The 21,399-nt window shown below is 38.7% G+C and overlaps 1 protein-coding gene across 18 annotated transcripts in view; it reads left to right on the top strand.

Annotated features, from left to right (window-relative positions):
• The window catches only part of LOC5518173 (insulin gene enhancer protein isl-1), a 61,805-nt gene extending 41,000 nt beyond the window's left edge, over window positions 1-20,805 (top strand). For 7 of the 18 annotated variants that reach the window (XM_032362714.2, XM_048727912.1, XM_048727914.1 and 4 more), the window contains 6 exons: window positions 2,523-2,582; window positions 15,114-15,303; window positions 16,010-16,269; window positions 16,982-17,277; window positions 18,124-18,327; window positions 20,440-20,805. In XM_032362714.2, the coding sequence (XP_032218605.1) occupies window positions 2,523-2,582; window positions 15,114-15,303; window positions 16,010-16,269; window positions 16,982-17,277; window positions 18,124-18,327; window positions 20,440-20,511 (1,082 nt within the window). In that variant the 3' untranslated portion in view covers window positions 20,512-20,805. Of the gene's footprint in view, window positions 1-2,261; window positions 2,328-2,522; window positions 2,583-5,701; window positions 5,898-6,165; window positions 6,468-9,288; window positions 9,718-10,345; window positions 11,308-11,639; window positions 15,002-15,113; window positions 15,304-16,009; window positions 16,270-16,981; window positions 17,278-18,123; window positions 18,328-19,852; window positions 19,921-20,439 lie in introns of those variants that run through there. The other 11 variants (XM_048727917.1, XM_032362722.2, XM_032362723.2 and 8 more) reach the window with 9 other exon arrangements.
• Window positions 20,806-21,399: the final 594 nt, after the last annotated feature.

Genomic DNA, 21,399 nt, shown 5'->3' on the forward strand with positions numbered 1-21,399 from the left:
TTGAACGGTGTACTAGCTTTAGATGAGAATTAGTCTTATTTATAGCAAACACTATTTAAAAAGTAAACATTTCTCAGACATTTTCTGTCTTCTTACTCTGTCAGAAGTATTTACTTTGTCAAAAAGTGAGCTAACACATTATCGTCTAACTCGAAACTTCATGTTCAAAGCCATTGAGAAATCTTCTGTACTTAAAAAACTTGAATTTCTTCATTCTCTTGAATAATATCAGATTAACTACGAAGAATGAGCGATGTTGTTTTACGAACGATTCGTGTTTATCTTGTCTTTTTAAAATAATCGTGTTCAAGGTAGCTTAAGAACTTTTCAATGCTAAAAAGAAACTCGATAATGAGTTTTTTTTTTTTTGCTTCTTTGTAAAATAAATAACATGAGACACAATGGCATATAAATATCTTCATTCATATTTCATTGCTGATTTTTTAACAATTTTCTTGTTTCTAATGACAACTTGAGTTTGAGTTAAAGCGTTCATTTTGATGGAGGTCGGTGATCGATGTTGTCTGCCCTTTGTTATGCGGGTGTCGGTTGTCGTTTGTGGTCTGTCTCATCGCTAGCGTACGTGCACAGTTTTTCAAAGAGTGATATTTTGTTTCGAGCAGGTTTAATTTGTTTACAGTCTAAAAGGAAATACATAGTTTGAGATTATAGTGGGTTGCCTAACAACTAGGTATTTACTTTTAATTTACTTTAAACAAAAGAAGAAAAAGATAGACAGAAGACCTTTAATATAAATATTCAAATATGTTGAGTAAGATTTGACCGACTAAAGAATAGCAAAAAAGGTTTTAAAAATAATGAAAAAATAAACAAGAAAATACATCACTTAATGTTTATGGCGTTTTTTTTTTCAACCAAGTTGTTGGAGTACACAATAGATAGCGCCCATTTTGTATACAGATTTGAATCGATAACCACTTTTCGTTTATTCAACGCAATTACATGATCCAAAGTTTTATTTTCCTAATATTTCAATCACACTTATCGCCCGAAGCATTCAAATCATATACTTCAAAGCTATCGACACGCGATTCCCATTTTCCCCTCTTTGTTAATAAATGTGAATTGCTTTCTATAATTTCCGATATCCAGGCAACTAACAACTACATTAATCCATTGATGTGCTTAGATGTTTTATCCATAACATTTTTTTGATAACTTAGAAACAAATATTTCCCAAACTGGGTGATCAAAATTGGCTCATCCTCAGAATGAAATACTGAAAAAAGATGAATAGCAAAATAAACAGTTTTGTAAACGCTGGATTCTGTTTGCTGTTCCGCCTCTTTCGAGAAAATGTTTGTGCAAATAACATTTTACTACAGACATGAACATCTCGCTAATGATACTAATTTACTATTTGCTCGCTAAAACTGTGAGAAAATTTGTACATGAATTGTCACCGTCAGAAGTTTGCAAATCTGTCAATCATTAAAATGTAAAATTATCTGTAAATAATAAAAAAAAAGTCACACTTTTACTTTTTGGTTCTTCCTTTTTCCCTAATTTTAACCGTTTTTCGTCGTTTGCATCATGTAAGTTTATGTCCAATACTTAATACCTAAAATATATTGTTTGTTTTCCAATGTTCAAAAGCTTCACACTTTTCCGTATTTTTATTGGCAATTATTGTTTTTCTTTATTTATAGTATACCATGTCTTTCATCGAGCTCAAAACCTGAAAATACATTTGTTTTAGAACTACATTCAAAGTCCTGACGTTTTGTGTTTGTCTTGCGATCGTCACTCTTTGTAACCGTCAAATACAGACTTTACATCTATTTATCTGCGCAGTCTATTTTATTTTATTTTAAAATTCAGCGAAACGAAATGGGAATTATACAACAAAGAAAAAGGGATGATAAGAAGATTAAAACTATCTATGGACCCTATATGGCAAAACTAAGCTGTATGTCACGTTTTACCTTACAAATCACCGCCCATGCATCTTTTTGATAACTCACAGAACACTAAAGGATTCAACAAGAGATGAAGTTCAATGAAATTTTTTTCTAAACATTAAGTAGAATCAGTGTAGGGGATATTATTCGGAAAAGACCAAATCTCCTCCCTCTTCTCAATTCTCCCTTCCTGCTACGACTAGTGTAACGGAAGCAAACCTGCATGAAAACAAACACAATAGGCGTGGTCCAATGTCAAATCGAGACATTTCTTTTGTTTATTTATTTACTAATGTATATCTACACGTATTTAAGCTGCGTGTGCAGTCAGCGCCTTAACAGTTTGCCCACAGAAGCGAGACAGAGCACTAGTATTTAGAGACTTGTTTGTTAAAATGGCCGAGGGTAAGTTTAAGAGCACATGTTCCATCTCGCTTGCGTGCGCTATTTTTTAAGCCGCTTTCTCATCTTCGCTCCGCGTCTGAATTCTCCAGCGCACAGAGGTTGCGGCGATGCACTCTAATCCACGATATACACTTCACATTACGACTAATACCTCCCCTATGATCATGCAATTCTAAACTAAACATTTGACCTTAGAGTATCTCGATGCAAGAGTGGTGTCCTCTATGGCTTCGCCTCGCAAATCGGAATTTGAAGGTACACCACGTTCATTATCACGTTCTCATTATTCCTAGAATATTTCCAAGAGTAGGTTCTCATTATCCATAGAATATTTCCAAGAGTAGGCTGCATCTGTTTAAAGTTCTGATTAGTAATCGTTTTTTCGCGAGTAACTGTTCTACTACTCGTTAAGACGTCGCTGACTGACATACCCACAAAGCCCTGGAGCGATCATTATCACCTAAGCTAGCTTTTCCCCGCCGCGTCATTATATGTCTCTCTTGACACGAACTTAGTCAGATCTAAATGCGTTTTGCGAACTATCGAGTGATTAATTTTGCTGTTACGAATGTTAGAATGTTGTTTACTTACAGTACCTATAATACGTACTTATACAATTGTATAAGTATAGTTGTACTGCTACCGTGGTACTATTCTCATTTTCAGTATTTCTACTTGCACAAATAAAACCTCTGAACTCCCTACAAAACCAGTGTGGCTATTGCTATTGTACTTTCTGCAGTTGCACAAGTTTTAGACTGACATACGTAGAAATGGTTTGCAAAATGTTACTGTGGTACCATCCTCAGTTACTGTATTTACAGAGTAACACACACAGAACCTCTGAGGACACTGGCCCTGTGGTACTATCCTCATTTACTGTATTTACAGAGTAACACACATAAAACCACTGAGAATTCTGTGGAATCATCCGAGATGTACTTATAGACTTTCACAAAAAAGCCACTAAGGATGCTGGCCCTGTGTTATGAATACATTAGTTTAACTCGGAGAAGTTCGAGAAATTGTGATGATGCTGGAATTTTCGAAACTTTCCCGACCTTGTTGATGTTCTGGGTGGTTTGATTTCCAAGAATCGGTGTAGATCCTATTTGATTTTGAAGGGATTGGAAAAAGTCCTATATATATATAAGAACTCAACGTTTTCAAACGTAATTCTAGGATAAGGTAAGGTGTGTGTTGTTTTCAGCTTATGTTTATCACACCTTCACTTCCTTCCCCCGTTCGCTGGCGCATATCAGCACGATCTTTGTATGACAGCCTTCTTGTGTTTTTACTCAAGATGCAGCTACCCAGTGGGCAGTATATCAACATATTACTATCACTGTTGCCTATAATAAGGTGGTGAAATGATATTATTTAGTATTACTATTTAACTCCTACCGTTGACGAATGACATGGCAACGACTAGGGCATACAACGGCCCCCCTTCCCGAAACACGTTAAAATGGCATGATGCCGAAATATCCATTTTAAAAGTTGCTAGAAAAAAGTTATCTGTTCCTTTTTCCCAGGAGGGACCATTCCATTGCTCCCCAGCCAGCATTGGTTAGGAATTTTAGCACATGAATAATTACCCCTATACCCGATCGGGTCGAATTTTTTTCCAAGCATCCGCTTCCCAGCCAGCAAAAAAAAACGTGCTGCGGAACAGATCCGTTTTGTGCCCTTGACAACGAGAATTAACCGTTGTTTTATTCTCCCTGAAAATACTGCTTCTTTACTATTATATGTTAATATATCAAAGTCAGATATTTTCAATTAAAGAACATTATAGAACATCAAAATTGTCCTTTCAAATTTATATTTTGAATAATCTTGGACATACTTTTTTCGATCTTGTTTTTATATTGATTTAAAAACCGAACGATTGAGGAGACATAGTTTTTATGCGTTTTCACGAGAAATCAATGTAAAGTACAATCAATGTCTCAAGAATATGACTATTTTTAATTCCTAAAAATTTTCTAGTTCCTCCTGTAAATAATCAGTTGAATGACTCTTTTTATCATGTGTAAAACAGATTCTTTTTTGTTTCTCAGAATACGACCATTTAAATAATCTAAATTTTTAGCCCCTTGAGTGGAACCAAACAAGTCATGAGACTGTTCCATACGAATCAGTGTTGAAGCAGTGATAAATGCTTGTATTTCCTGAATAACCTCGCCGGTTTTCAGCTAGATTTCCTTTGCGATGAGCCGGAAAGGCCAAACACGGATAAGTGTCACCGGCGCGCGATATAGACGGATAAGGCTGCTATAATAAGCATGCTCGCAGTCACTTGCCCGGGGGGAAAATCGATCGGAAAAATCTCTGTTAACGCATTCATCATGCAACACCGCTCCCTCGTGTAATGCGAGTTTAAAAAAATGTTCGTATTCATATCGCTTTATTGAAATGAACTGTTGTTTTTTATTACAACAGTTTTCGCTTTGTCTTTTGCTTAGAATTTTTATTTGAGGTAGTCATAATTTTACGTCAAAATGATTATAATTGTTTCTCACTCGTGTTTAACGTTGTTTTATAAGTGATTTCTTTGCGATTTCCTTTTCTTTAGTGCATGTTATTTTGCATCCTGCTCAGTATATCAGTGCTTGATTTATTGTTTAACAATTTAACCCGTACCCTTTTCTACTAGACCCTACATTTTTGTCTTTTTTTTCTGGACTCATCATTTCTCTGAAAATAATATTATTTACAGAGGCTACTGCAGCACTATATTTCTGTGTCATAATAAGCAAAAACTCCCCTTTTTTCATTGAATTCAAACTAGACTAATTCAACTCACTAATGTGAGTTGTAGAGTTCAACTACTGGTGCCCAGATTCTCGCCTTTGTCTCGCACAACCCCCTGGCTCGCTGCCAAATAAATGCACGTTTTGTCGATTGCGAAAGTGCTGCCAATTCTTCCTTACCTTTTTTTTTTGTCCATCAACCTTTATCAATTTCCCTATTAACAATTACTATTAATCTGGTGCTGTTAATTTCAGTTTGTTTGGTATAATTGATTTCAGTTTCACTCCTCCCACATGGCCGAGATATACGTCTTTAAATGACGTTATATTCCCTTTAATGAAAAAAACACACACGAAAAAAATACACGAAACAAATCTCGTTAAAATACATGAGTCATAATTCTGAATGAAAGGACTAGCATTCTAAAATACTCTTTTCGTTTTATGGTTAATTTCATGATTTCCTGAAACACAGGTTTCTGCCTCGCCGTCTTTTATCAGAAAGTAAAACTTCGTTGATTGCTCTTAAGAGCAAATGGTTGAATCCCTCTTGAAAGAGACTTCAGTTTCAAGGATTTTAAGCAGGGATATTTAAATACGAACAAACAGTATGTCAGATTTATTCCAAGCAACACAATGGCTTACTTTTTGCGTGTTTCTTTCACGAAAATTCGAGTGGTTTCACGCATAAGACAAGGACTCTCCCGCGCAGGAAACATCCAAGCCAAAACGATACAATAATGGACTTATTCGTTTGTCGATTTCTGTCTGTCGATGCTAGCGCACTGATCTTTAAAGCCTCGAAGTATTCCAGGTAAAGAAAAGTATTACAATTTAAAAGTGTGAAACGTGTTTTGCGCTTAATCCATTAACTACACACGATCTGAGAATATCACACCTTTGTTTCTCTAATATTAGCGTTTGACGACAGATTCACGAAATATACCGATAGTATATTGCGTATCTGGGTTGTTTTCAAGTCGAATATGGTTAGTTTAAATCGTTTAATCGAAACATGAGTCTGGGCGGCGAAATGGAAAATCCGTTGATGAGTACAAGTGCTTTAAGCTAGCTCCTCTGTCATTGGTGGATACTAGGAAAACCACTTGGCAATGGCAGTTTCTCTATCTTGACCTCAAAAAGATGAGCTTACTCGATGCCTTCTTACTAAAGAAACCGTATTAATCGCGCCATCCTCAACTTAACAGCACTTAAATCTAAACTTTTTCGCTTAATATTCGAGGAGACTGGGGTCTCCCGCACAACCGTGCGACTGGTAGTAAGGCAACGCTCTTATTCCTGCTTCCTCGTACTGTGCTGCCACGGCCTTCCGTTTATATGGGCGTTGAAACCGGAGCCGAGGGTTCCCCCAATAGTCATGAAGGTATGATGAATGAAGCAAGGCTGAAGCCTCGATTCACCTTTATAGCATGCAGCTGCGAGCTATGACACTGAATCAATTTTAAGGAACTTGATTAGGAACGTGTACACAAAAAATGTACATCTCTCTTGTGAGATAGTATTTCTTGCGCTGATGACACATCCAACGTGGGTTTATGACGCGATGAAAAATGCGGTTTAAGTTATGTTTTGTTTTGCCGTCGGCTAAGGCAAATGTCATTTTGTTTCTTCTAGAATGGCTTATGGTCAAAGCACACCGAACGGCTTGTTTTTCCTCTAAAAGCTACGCAACATAGCACGTCCTTTAAATATTTAAACTCATAATCCTGAGATTTCAATGGAGCGAGGTAACTTAAGAGACCTAAACATTACAAAAGCGAGCCCTTGCTCCATGAAAAATGAATTAGTTGGTTCACTAAATGGTATTTGTAAAAGCCTCACCACTTTTCCAGAAGTTCGGGTCTCGTGATAAAATGTAAACAATCAGTTTAGCTCTTTCTGAGAACTTGCCAAAGCTATTGGCTTTGAATACAGTCAGATTTTCCCTTTTTCTGTGGTGTTTTTCGAGACAGGTGAAGGCAATGGAAACCAACAACATCAACAGCCCGTAGCGGTACAATATCGACCATCATATCGTTGTACAGTAAAGCGTTACTTCGGGTTGAGGGGTCTACACTCTTTTTATTACACTTAGCCTTTTACGACCCGAGATAACCATATATGAATATGACGTTTCTTTCACTTTATGTGTAGTTTTCTACCCACGTTTTTATTTATGCAAAATGATAAACGTTGAAACTTTTTTTGCAAAAATCATTAATGAAAAATGATAAACGTTGAAACTTTCTTCGCAAGAATCAAACAAACTGATTTTTTGCAACCTAATACTAGATTGTTCCGTTTCACCATTCTGTTTCGCCTGAGAAAAAGCCAAGGAAAAGGACGCACCGAATAATATTAACTTAAATTGTTTCTCTGTTTATCATTGAATAATTCCAAATGGACACCAAACTGTTTCCAACGCCATATTCATGTACATTTGTCGTCAACCCCTCAACTTAAATGCTCGAGGGCAAACTAAATGTTTTCATCACGTTCCATTTCTTTGAGCTTTTATTGAAACATCCCTTCGCAGTCATTCGCTCGTGTTCTTGCCCACAAACCGTTTCTTAGCTGCCTTCCATAGTTTGTTTATGTTAGATGGAATACCGTCTTTATGTTATGGTTATGGGAGTAAATTATTCAACGGGTTGAAATGACAAGGAATGAATTATTGAAAAGAAATTCAACAACTCGAAAGGTCTTTATCACGCTATAGAACAGCTAAAAATATCTGTCAAGTCTTTGCTTTTTTGAGAGGAATCTTTATGTTGATTTTTTTTAAACAAATACAATAAATTCGACTAATATGTTTTGTTAACTATTTTTGTCCTCTTTATGATCTTCATTATTTTGTTGTTTTAAGGCCACTATTTTGGAAAGTTCACAATTCCATAAACTTACATTGGCTGAAAGATTTTCATGCGGGTTTACCAACTGCAAGTAAATCCAACTTTGAGTAAAAATGTTTTTTTCAGTCTTTGTCTCTTTGACACTGCTCGAGACAAAAACTTTCTTCACAGCAAAATGCAAATGATATATTGCCTTTATTCTTGACTAAAACTTCCGCCATAGTATTCAATCAGCTCATCTCAACTTCCTCCACTCCCAAAAAACTCCTTGTTCAGGTGTTCATGGCAAGTGGCTGAATGATCAACACGCAAAAAACATCTATTTTATTATTAGTGTTTTCTCATTATTTGGTAGTTAGCAGACAATCGTGGGAATCCCTTTATTCTACCAAGATAAATATGGATAATCTTTAACATAGTTTTATTAAATGTTGATTAATTATCGGGTAGAGAATCTAGATTTTTTGATGATTGTATGCTGAAAGGGCATCGCCTCTGTCTGGCGCCGTTAAGGCAATGTTTGGCTTCTACGTGTTCATAACTCAATTCTATTCACAACGCCTGACTGGAGAGTTAGTGAAACCTTTGTTTTTCTATAATTCAATATTTTTTGTTACAGTTTCCCTCCAGGTTTTTCTAGTACTTTGTCTACTCAAGGGTTGCTTTTTTATAATTTAGAGATTGCACAAGCTCTCATCGTGATAGAAGGAGAAAATCAACAGACCGCTTTCCTTTGCTGAATCAGCTAATCTTTATCTCTGATCAAAAAATTGTTTTTGGATGTTTACAACTTTACTAAACACCCAACATGCTCATTGCCATAATAGAATGTGTGATTTATAGATGGAAAAGCTGAATTTTTTGTTTTGTTCGGTTTTATAAGGTGTCGTCTTGCGAAATGAAACGGTTGAAACATTGACAGGCCTGACACCATCTGTCTTTTCATTTCTCAAGAATCGCTCTGACATCTAAATTACTGAACGGTCTCGGAGGCATTTTTCGTTAATGTCAAACAAGAAATAACAAGGGAATTAGTCCCGCTGCGATGGAAATATTATCTTCGTATTTTGAGTTCCCAAAATATCACAGGCGGAGTCCTCGCGTTGCTTCTATTGTCTTGCATTATCCTCGAGGGCATTTCAACACAATGCACAATTATTTATATTCGACTTACACACATCCGAACAATATGCTTTTGGCGTAATTTTACGTGGTATAAAAGTGGCTTCCTAGATTCTCAACTATTCATTTTAAATGCTGATTTTTTTTGTGTGTGTGTGTGTGTGTGTGCTGTAAGCATTCCGGCGATTTTCCGGTCGAATCTATGGTACGCAAAAACATCGAAAGTACTTCCACTTTTCTGTATTTCCTGCCGTGTGTATGCCTTGTGCAGATGATATGGCAACTATAGAGATTCATAAAAGCAAATTTCACCGCAATAAATCACTCACGGGGCTTTATTCGCTGGTGGTGTTGGTAGCTTGTATGATGTTTCATTCCAATTCTTCTGACATGTGACGGGTATTCAGGGCTTTTTCTGGCTCTTTATTGTTAGACACATTTTACAAAAGAAAGACAAATAAGTCAAACGTCTCATGGAGCAGAGCAAACACAACCACACGAGTTTCATCGCAACAAATCCACACACTTCCGCTTTTCAACTGTGATTTTTTCACTGAGTAAACACACTTTGGACTATTACGCATTGTGAATGCGCGATTTTGACTTAATTTGGATTCGACTCAAGGATGCATACTGTAATTTTAAGAAGGGACACGCTAGGTAAGTGCAATTTTATTGTTTTATTCGCGTGTGTACACAACGAACTGACATCCGAACGTCGCTAGAAATTGAGTAACTAGTACAAGATCGTTGTCCAGTTCAACTTTAAATATTGCCTTTGAAATTGCATAACGACCAATTTCTGTTAATCCAGACGTTTTCAGAAATAAATCATTAGAAATTTCAAATATTAAAAAACAGGGAAAATAAAACAACGCCTGCTGGTTAACCGCATTTTCGTTTTGTTTCGAGTGAGTTTCCATTTTTAAACACCTTCACTTTTGACGATCAATTGAGTCAACATTCCGAATTTGTATGTTAATGCCTGTATCATGAACTAGGTAAAGTCTTTTGATTTGTTTTTCGTGTAAATCCAGCGGGAGACTGAAAACATGAATTGTAGTTTATTAGTGCAATGAACTCTGTGTACATCTTTATAAGCCAGACCAAAACAACTATAGGAGCAAACATCTGAAGCAATTTCCTACACTTAGTGGAATCGTGATTTTCTTAATATATTCGATTTCGTTTACTTTCTTTTCTTTTTTTACCCTTTGGAAGCAATGATTTTGTCTTCAATGTGAAAAAGTGTTTTTCTTAATTTGTTTTGGGGGTAAACGTTGTTATCACATTTTTGTTTCATTCAAGTTCACCTCTGTCAAAGTTTTGATCAGTTAACCCAGCGATACAGATTTCTCGTGGCCATAAAAGCAGATAAGATATCTCCCCGTAAAACAAAGACGTCGTCACACTCACGCGTGCTAATTTCGCGCCAAATTTACCGTGCTTTTCTTAGTATTTTCATCGTGTGTTTTAAAATAGTACATCGCACCGGTAGATCACACTTCTCGTTCGAGTTAGCTGCTAAGGGTCGAGACAGTTACATACTCAACTGCCTGGGGCACGGATTAGTATCACGTCGATTAGATGGTTTGTTTTGCAAATATAATCTTGTCCTCGGAGACAATCTGGTGCCAACTCTTCCACAGAGGCAGCCCAAGTGATTGCACGGATCACACCTGTCAGAGGCGTAACGAACACAAATAATTGTCCGCGCAGATTTGCAAGAAAATATAAACCTCTAAACTTCCTACAGTGATCTAAACTTCACTAAAAATTGACTTGGTACAATTTAATGCCCACACTACCATGCTAGGAAATTGTTGCAAGAGTGCTTGCGTGACATTTCCCGGGAAATTGAGAGATTGGCGCGCGCACAATTTGTAAGCAAGAACTCATATCGTGTCTATTGAGCAAATTGCCCCGGAAATCTAGAACAGACAACGTTTCTAATGGAAGAAAACTGGCTCGGTTATGGTACTAATTTTCCTCGCTTAAAACGTTTCTCACCCATCGTGACGCCTGCAAATTTTTCATTCACAAAACACAGCTCTTAGTACTCATCGTGTTTGTCATGCGTAAACTTCCTTTGTGGCTGTCTTGTGAAGTAGAGGACAATATGCCCTCTACAGCTTTACGACAGAGCTGAAGATGAATGTCTAGAATTGTGTTGACTTTATGTGAAAGGCTCTGCATTTCTTAGGATTGCTCACTCTATGGGTGGGCCAGGTACTGACTTCGACATCTCCGGTGAGTTGTCTACATCTCCTAGTCTACTCAAACCAATAACTTTTTGACAGCTTGTGTATACTTCTCGTTAATTCCCAATTCCTGTGGGATTAGGGAAGCCTTTGACTTTATCCATGTTTGCTTACTACTTTGTAAAGCTTTTTTTTGTGAAAAGTTTCTTGAGAGGCTGTGTATGCATTTTTTTCTTGCACTTAGATTTTTTTTTCAAGTTAATTTATAGGTTTTGGCTGGAAGTTTTAGATACCATGTTTTGTCTTTAATAAACATGATTTAAGCTTTTGAAAGCTTTCAGATGTATGTTTTGTGAAACTTACAAATTTACAAGTTTATCCAAAAGTAACTTAAATTTCCGTCTTACAATTTCTCTTATAATAGTATTAGATGCACTTGTTTTGGTGATAGTAGTACACGATTATAACTAAAGCAGATAAAAGAAAAATCGTTTATATAATATTGTCTAAGAAAGGCGTACATTTTTGTGAATATTGGAAAAGATATCACTTGTTATTATTCGGCCGAGGAATACTAGAGTGAATCACCTCGTCTCTCTCTCGATGAATGCAATATGGACAGTTATTATGTTTTGTTTTTATAATTATTTCTGCTTGCAACATTGTTTCTGCTTGCACATTTATTTGACTCGAAATTGTCGTGTTTATTTTTTATTTTTTTTTCAGGACAGGCTTTTGGTTTTAGGTTAGTTTTATTGTTGTTATTTTGTCGAGAAATTCATCGATCCAGTTCACTCCTCAACGGATGTATGTAGATAAGTGGTGATGTTCTCGGACCCTGGGCAAACTTTGGGCAGATATGTCTTGACTGGGTTATCAGACGTTCGTCGCGAGGGTGTGCGGTATCACTATCAATATACTCCCGGGGTTATCGTCTTCGCTTTCATCGAGAATGTCATCCATCATCACTCTCAACCTTTTGGAGTGAAGGTTGATTTCTACCTCGTATTTTTATCAAAGTTCTGGTTATCGCCGAAGGCTGGTTTTATAGACCCTGTGTACGGTTCACGCCTTGTTAGAAGCATATTTAGGAGTGAAGGTTGATTTTTACCTCGTATTATTATCAAATGTCTGGTTATCGCTGAAGGCTGGTTAAATAGACCCTGTGTACGGTTCACGCCTTGTTAGAAGCAAATTTAGGAGTGAAGGTTGATTTTTACCTCGTATTATTATCAAAGTTCTGGTTATCGCTGAAGGCTGGTTAAATAGACCCTGTGTACGGTTCACGCCTTGTTAGAAACATATTTAGGAGTGGAGGTTGATTTTTACCTCGTATTATTATTATCAAAGTTCTGGTTATCGCTGAAGGCTGGTTAAATAGACCCTGTGTACGGTTCACGCCTTGTTAGAAGCATATTTAGGCAGATTTCTGTTTTTATATGGCTCCTTAATCTCATGCACCTTTTCCAAGCAGTTATGAGCCTACACTGCCGATCTGTGTATCTTATCAAACTGGCTTTTTTTTTTATTTAATTTCAAGTGCTGCCCCAATAGTTGAACGTTTTGTATTGTTTTAATCATGACTCGCTCTCTTTTTTTTACCTGGGGATTCCAGATTTATCTAGCTAAATTGAAATGGACCTGAAACCAACTTCAGCCAATAGCCACATTTATCTGTCATTGTCTTCAAAATAATATATAATGCTTAAATCGACAAATATACCCTCATTGCTGTTCTTCAATTTCTCCAAGTTGGAGTCATTTATTTGAAGTTAGAAATCCCACTCATGATTCCTACAGCTTTTATAAAGAAGCTTCCAAACAATGACTAAGCGTTTTAAGCCTATCGCAATTGATTTCTTAATTTTGGTGATGAAAATTATGGATATAACTGGAAATTTCAAATCCAAGACACTACTATAAAGCCATTGACTAATAGCAATATCGTGGAGAAATGTTTGTGTTTCGCGATCTAGCATTTAAAACAAAATCTAGCAACCTTAAAAACGTTCTTAAGTATATATGAACAAACTGATTCAGCAATATTATTATTGTTATTATTATTATTATTATTATCATCATCATATAGGGAAGAGTGTTTCGATAAAAATAACTATAGTGTAATTACAAGATGACGAAGGTAGTCCCGAGTTAACCTTTAATCGTTAAATAACATTGTACCATCTTTTACACAATAAACAAACTGACTTAGCTATTCTAATGCACTATTATCTTTGAAAAGTATTTGTGCTTTTATACAGTAGCTGTAATAATCAGAAACTGTTGAAATCATGACTGTAGGGGGCGTGTAGGAACCTTGTAACTTGCCTCCTAATGAGGTTATCATTGTTTGACAAGATACTGTCTAATGATTGCTCAAATTAGCTTGGATCGCTACACAAAGCATCTCGCCCAACTGGGACGATAAACAGATAAGGGTTCACAATAGCCAAATGCCTTCCACAGCCTCAACCCCAGTAAAGAAAACAAAAGCCTTTCTCTCCTTTCACCGTAACACAAATGCTTCAAATACTCGCTTTGTTCGGAATCAAAGCCGCCATGATCTCATGTCAATATTATTGCTGGCGATATGTGTCATTACGTGAGACTGCATTCCTTGTGATCCTGCGATGGTTAGGGTGCCGAGAGGAAGAGTACAGTAGTTCGACTTTTAATCCGTTTATATAGTCGTGATAACGTGGGCGGAGTTGATAACGCGTGAGGGTAAAAATCCCTTTGCCGTCCGTCGCCACTAGGCTCGCATATCGGCTAATCAATTAGAATGCTGCGTGAAAGCGCGGTTCGTAGGTGCGGGATCCAGCACATTGTTCGCATTTAAATCTTAACTATCTCGCGCGCCACCCACGACCCACGCGAACAATGCTTGGAATCAGGCATGTGAAATGTGACACATCTGACAGCGGATAAACACAGCACAATACAAACTGATCGGGCCCCAAGGCGCTTTGGGTCTTGTCATAGCGCTGGTATGCGACATGTGCAGCTATTCGACTGTCACAGAGCCCTGTGTTTACTTAACAAACAAGCAGTCTAGAAACTGACTGGGTACGACGCACAATTCCTTACTATATTTCTCTTCGCCACGTGCAACATCCACCGACAATTCTAGAGTAATTGACTGTCATTGTCACATGAAAGGCTCTGACAGAACTCGTTTATAACCTGACAGCCTAACTGTCGCTCTTTCGATCATGCATTCGATTTGCCGTGTGATGAACCGTTCGATTTCGATCGCTAAGCACTGATTACGCGCCCGGCGCCGTTAAACCTTGTTGCTGTGGTCTTCGGTTCATGTGGACATTGGCGATCTTGTGCACCATCCAAATGTGGATGGAAGCTTCGATCGAAGGTTTGGTTCTTGATCAACTGTTCCTTCACCCTCCACACCTGCGCCTAGCTGCTAATCTCGAATCTAAAGGGTCTGACACTTCACTGAAAGGTGCTCACCCAATGACAATCCCCTCACAACACAACAGGCGCCAATTTGTGAAATTGTCGGTTTGCCTCCTGACCAATAAACACGCGCTTGTTGACAGCCCGAGTCACGTGACCAGGCCAGACGACCAACCACCAATAATAAAGGTTTCACAAGAGGGTTCGGAATTTTGAAGTGTCCGCTTCGTCAGCTGGTGTGTGGGTCTCGGGCTGTAATCCCTCGCTGACGATAACGCAGTTAGCTGTTGTTACGGGACCCAGGATGGGCGATCATCACACGAGCAAAAGTACGTAGCCGAGACACGGTGGAATAGAGATCTTGGAGCACGCGAGCCCCCACGTTTCGACACTGCGGGCATTTCCTGATTTCAATGCCGATTTGTTGTTCTTTCTCTGCAGAGAAGCGGCGTGTGTCCATGTGTGTCGGCTGTGGATCTCAAATTCACGATCAGTACATCTTGAGGGTCGCGCCAGACCTTGAGTGGCATGCAAGTTGTCTAAAGTGTGCGGACTGTCATATGTATCTCGACGAGAAATGTACCTGCTTCGTGCGTGAAGGGAAGACGTACTGCAAGCGAGACTACGTACGGTAAGCATAGCCATGTCAATAAAACTCATACGCACGATCCATTATCCCTCAGTACGGTTTTTCCCGGGTACCTCAAGCGTATTGATTAATAGTTATCATTTCATGCGATCATTGCCTTTGTATACTCAGCCGTGGGAGCTGGTCTTGGCTTCGATACGTTTGTTGTTAATTAGAGAAACACAGCGGTGAATGGCATTGTTTTAAACACAACCTGACAGCAACGTAACGCTAAGAGAACGCGTTTGCTTCTCCCTCGATGTCGCGGTTTTCTCTTTCTCTAATGATTATCCCAGATTATACACTTGCTTACGGACTTAAAAGCGGCTAATTAGAAAGAGATTCACACTGAGGCCCGAAAGGTTGGCTCGAGGAAACTAGCGTCCACACGTTAAATTTCCATGGACTCCGCCTCCGACGTATTGTGGCCAACTGAGGCGGGAAAGTTGTTCATATTTTCAGGCAGGAGGTTCACAAAACATTAACCCTCGTGGTTTGTTTATTTTCTTGGTGAAGTAAAATGGCAGATCTGAGCTATGAGGGAGAAAGAAGGAGAAAGGGGGGTTCTTGGTCTGATACCATGAGCTACATGTGCTCCCATGCAGTAACGAGGTCACTGAACACTGCTCAGGAAATAGCGATATTTACCAAAGTTGTTCTCCCACAAAGCGCGCTATTTACTCACTTAAACTTCAACATCCTCCCACAGGTTATTCGGGACCAAGTGTGCGAAATGCTCGCTGAACTTCAGCAAGAACGATTTCGTTATGCGAGCGAGAAATAAAATCTACCACATCGATTGCTTTCGTTGCGTTGCGTGCAGCAGACAGCTTGTGCCGGGGGACGAGTTCGCTCTTCGCGAAGATGGACTATTCTGTAAGGCCGATCACGAAATTGTAGAGAAAGCGACGGCGACGGCTCAGGCAACTCACGTACGGAACAACGGCCAGCGTTCTTCTCAGTCAGGGGGTAAGTTGGTTGTTTAGCTCTGGCTGTGCGGTAGGTCCTTACTTGAAAGTTATCGGTCCGTAATCAAATTGGGGGTGATAATGGTATTATCAACTAGCGAGCACTGTATGTCGATCATATGGACTTGCCAGGTCCACATTTTAAAAGCCCATCAGCGCGGCAAATTTGCCGCGTTTGCTTGTCGTCAAGTTGGACTTATGTGTAATAATGACGGATTACGGTTCTCGATGTGATCAGAGTGTTGAGTTCAGAGCAATGGGGGCTTACAACGCGATTCACGTTTATCAGTGGCGCGCGTGCGGTGCTTGAATGAAGCTTTCAATCGTGCTCAACACTTCCAAGTACTGTGACACGATCGCTTTTCCTTTATCTCCAAACGCTAGAATATCCCTGTAAACTTTGCTATCTTTATTGATCGTGAACATGCAAGAACCGAGACAAAGTGATTACTTGTCTATCGAGCAAGTCGATGGATTTTATTACAACCAGTATCCGGTGCTATAAAATCGTAGAGGAGCAATGAAACTGCGTATGTTTGCAGACGATATTCCCTCCCGCGGGGTTCGCGATGTTTTTTTACAACGGGGCATCGCGCTAGCATCATAGACACGTCCAGACTACAGTATATATTGTTCAACAACATAATATGTAGATCATGGTGCTGTTTTTTTTTCCACGCATGATAAATAATCGCTTGCGTTCATTCTCGCAGGGCAAACTAATGGGCAGACGACGCCGGATTCGACTCCAAGTAAAAGGAAAACTGATCGGCCGACAAGGGTTCGAACTGTGCTAAATGAAAAGCAGCTTCATACGCTAAGGACTTGTTACAATGCGAACCCCCGGCCGGACGCCATGATGAAAGAACAACTAGTGGAAATGACGGGTCTGAGTCCGCGAGTCATAAGAGTCTGGTTTCAAAACAAGCGTTGCAAGGATAAGAAAAAGGCAAATATAATTCTTAAGTCACAGCCCCCTTCCAGCCAGTGCAGCTCAGATGATCTCCAGGTAAGCTTGCGCGACTACGAAGAACTTCTGAATCCTCCTTCGTTACTGCCAGACGACTCTTATATTGAGCTGGACTCGATTGGCAACTAAAAGTTTCAATAGTCTGTGGACCCGCTTCACTCTGTTTTTACTCATAACCCTATGTGGGAGTTTGAGCTGAAGCGATTCTCACATTTACTACGGAATTCTATTGACTTTTGGTGAGCAGCCTTTCTTTATGCTCCAAGGAGAACCGGCTCCTTGTTTGAGGTAATTGGAGGAATTAAGACGAAGGTGTTAATTTGGAAGGACTTCAAATCCCGCAGCTTCCTCGGATTCAAACGCTAAACCCTGTCCACGAGGGTCAACCTAGAGCTTTAGCCTACGCGCGTGCTTTCACAGGAAATCGCGATCGTCGAGATTCATTACTTCTCAAGCCTGACACAACTTGCCTTATTTCTAAATCACATCTCTTCTGCGATTACGGATTTCGACATTTAGTTGTCGGTTTACTGCCCAATGGATGGTCAAGTGCGACAATAGACCGAGGCAATTTGTGCATTGCTTTGACGTGCGTTTACTATCTTGCTAGTCAGTTTGGATTCCTGTAGTAGAAAGCTCTTTATTTGCACGTTTTATTATCTGTGGCTTCCTTGGCGTCTTTGATGAGTATAGTATGATCCCTTGTGGATTTTTTAGATTATTTTGGTGTAACAAATAATTAGGAGCTTTGTTCTAGAATCGGTGCTCCCCGCAGTGTAACTCGGAAATATTTCAATCTCACGCCCACACCAAATAAACCACTAAACACGCCAACCAAACATTCTCACTGTTTTTTATTTTCCATTCTTTGGTTTTTGATTATAGAACCCTAATAGTCTTTCGCCCACCGGAGCGCCACCTAGAACTCTACCACAGCAAACATTACCAGCTATTTCGGGTGTTCCGTATGGAAACTCGGGATCGATGAGGCCCGATGCTATGTCTGATATGTCAGGTTACCAACCATGGAAAGCGCTAAATGATTTCGCGATGCATAGCGAGATGGACCAAGGCGCATTTCAGCAATTGGTAAGTTCAACAACGCGCTTCAAGCCCCCTTCTCCACTGAATATACCCTGACTAAATTGTTGTCTTAGGAATTTAGCTTTGGAATACGAGAAACGTGAAAGCGCGTACCGGAAAACTAAACTTTTAGCCTCTGGGTGTGTTCCTGCCACTTGCAATTGTTATCCAATTGTAATTATTTTGTATTGAAACACGATGGCGTATCGACCTGCCCTGATTTCGCGCGCCTTCGGTGCCAATTTGATGTGCTCCCGTGGAAGCATTCGAAGCTTCGAATTGATCATCAAAGCGCGATGAGCCGTGATCGCTATATATCAATCATGCTTGGCCGTGTCTACAGGACCGTATTGATGCCTTTACAACTGTTAAACTAAACCACATTGTATTCTTAATACGTCTGAGACAAATAACACTTTCAGGCCCTTCTTGCTAATCTAGGTTTGAGATTTTAACGGGTTTCGTATGGGCCAGAGTGTTTTATTGTTATTCTGAGCAAACTGTCTTTTGTGAGGCTCGAACCTAACGCACGTGTGTTTGCATGTAATCAGAGTTGAAAATCCCATCTTGTTTTCTGGTACTTTACACTGTTTCCGCTGTCTTCGTTTTTATCTTTGTGTAAAGGAGAGTCAAATTTAATAAGCAGGTATCTCTTACAACACAATAAACTATCTCAGAATATGACATGAACTTCTTGCCTGCCTGTCATTTGACACTTCTTTCGCTGTTTCAATTCCTCGTGTGGTGGGCATTGAACTAAGGCCTTGTTCAAACGACACTTTAGTCTTCGATACTTCTTCCATTTAGAGGCGCCTCCCCCAACAAACACCTTTAATCGAATTGCTTCTACAAAATTCACTAGCTAACACCTTTAAGCTCAATCTGAATCACTACATGTCTTATACGTATTCCACCCCTGTTTGTATTCCCTCATAAGTGATCGTTTACTGGTCATATAACTATTTTTATACGCCGAATATGCCCTTTACATGTAACCATATAAAGTGTATATCTAAACGGCTTCAGGGTATTTTACAAAGCAAACTGACAGGCTTATTAATAATCCGTTTATCGCGTCTAGGAATTGATTTCTCCGTTGAGAATTTGATACTTTTCTGTGAGAAATCAGTTTTCTTTGTGGCACATGATTCTCTATTCTACACTTGGTAAACAGTACAAAGAACCTCTGTCTCAAATCATCAACACTGTTTGCCATGTTGTGTTGTATTCAAATGCTCTCCTTTGATTTGTGTTTGATTATTAGCTCAAGAGGCCCGAATTTTTCGCGTAATACTTAATTATCTCGTTTGCGTGCGAGTAAACGAACCAAAATTCTATGGACGCTAACGATTCTTCTTTCTTCTAAACAATAATTATTTAGCCTTTGATTCCACACTCGAATGCATCGTGAAAGTGTTTGTTGCGTATACTTGGCATGTATTGTGCAGAATGTATCTGGTTATAGTTTTCGAGTTTTCCTTGGGTCTTTTCGTTGCTTAGTTCTTTTTTCCGTTACTTTTCCTTTCCGCAGACGTGTTTATGATTTTAAAAAAGACAACAATTTGGCCTCACAGCGTGCGACTCTACATGGAAGAATAGGTATTTAGCAAACAAAGGCCTCAACCTGGGCCGCTTTGAATCAAACAGCAGCTAACTAGCTCAGTAAACCTCATTAACTCAATTTCTTTTTTTGTTTCTCCGCGTGAAATTTCACTTGTTTATCTTTCCAGCGAAAAAAAGTTTACAATAACAGTTTCATCATCACGCCAGGGAAACTCTCTCGTGATAACTCGTATTCGGGTCAATAAATTAGTGGGGTTTTCAAATCGATAAACAGATCTTCCATTGTGCTAACGATGATTAGGTGTTTTTCGTGTAAAACTTAAATCAAACGCTTGGTTCAAATAGTTTGGGTGATTTTACATCAGAGTACACCGTTTAACCCTAACAGAGGGCACAACCGAACAACATGCTTTGCATAAGAATATTGGCCCTACCGGTCCTTTTATCACTCAAGTAGCTTTGATATGCTGCGCTATTGCGCCTAGAAGAATCTTAATTAATCCTAGAATGGTTTCATGGCGTCAAGGTAACTGTTTTTCTCCTTCTGTTTTTCAGGTTCACTTCTCAGAGCAAGCACCGGGGAGTTTACCGCCCTCCTCTGATGGGATAGTATCGACGGGAAATTAATCCATAGCAATCTAGATCTTATTTATCTTATTCTTATTTGGAAATCGATGGACTGTACTATTAGGCAATCAAATTCAAAGTCGTTTCGGAATATATCGAGAACAGTATTTTGAAATTTTACAAAGAAAAATGGCGCGCGCGCAAATGAATACAAAATGAGAGGACAGGCGTACTTGCGTTTGAAGAAATCTATGCAATACATGTATATAGTCTATTGTATCACCCATATCGTCTTAACATATTGATATCTATAAGATTAAACATGTCTTTTTATTAAAGTCATATTTCAAGGCATATTTACTTTTGAGTCAGTAATGCTAACGATAGTTATTGATAATTCAAAACAAACAAATTCAGACGGTAGCAGCACAGGCTTACCATCCTTTCAATTATATCATCAGAATTATTTCACGTAAATAATTACAAAATAAAGGTCGAATGAAATCTCATAAACTTGTCTTTGATGTCATAAGATTTCTATTTTTTACGATTTATTAACACCAAAGACAACTCTATGAGATTTCATTTGACCTTTATTTTGAGATCATTTACGGGAAATAATTCTGATGGTAACAACGCGAGGATGGTATGCCTGTGGTAACAGTCCCTTTATTTCAGAAACCCCATTCTCAATGTTTCACTGTTTGATTTAAATTGCTATAGAACTAGGAAATTTAGACGCTGCATTAAAAAAACCGGTAAACCCAGGGCCTTTTTAACCCTAGTTGACTTCATAAGAGTAAACTCGTAACCATATTACGAAATGTATCTTCGAAATGAGCCTAAAGGAGTTTGGTGTTATTATAGGCTTCTGAGCGGAAAACATCGATAAAAGCTAAAATACATAAAAACTTATTCCCAGGTTTCCTCCTTTAAAGTAAACTCTTT

The sequence above is a fragment of the Nematostella vectensis genome, chromosome 5 (genome assembly GCF_932526225.1).
Source record: "Nematostella vectensis chromosome 5, jaNemVect1.1, whole genome shotgun sequence".
NCBI lineage: Eukaryota > Metazoa > Cnidaria > Anthozoa > Actiniaria > Edwardsiidae > Nematostella > Nematostella vectensis.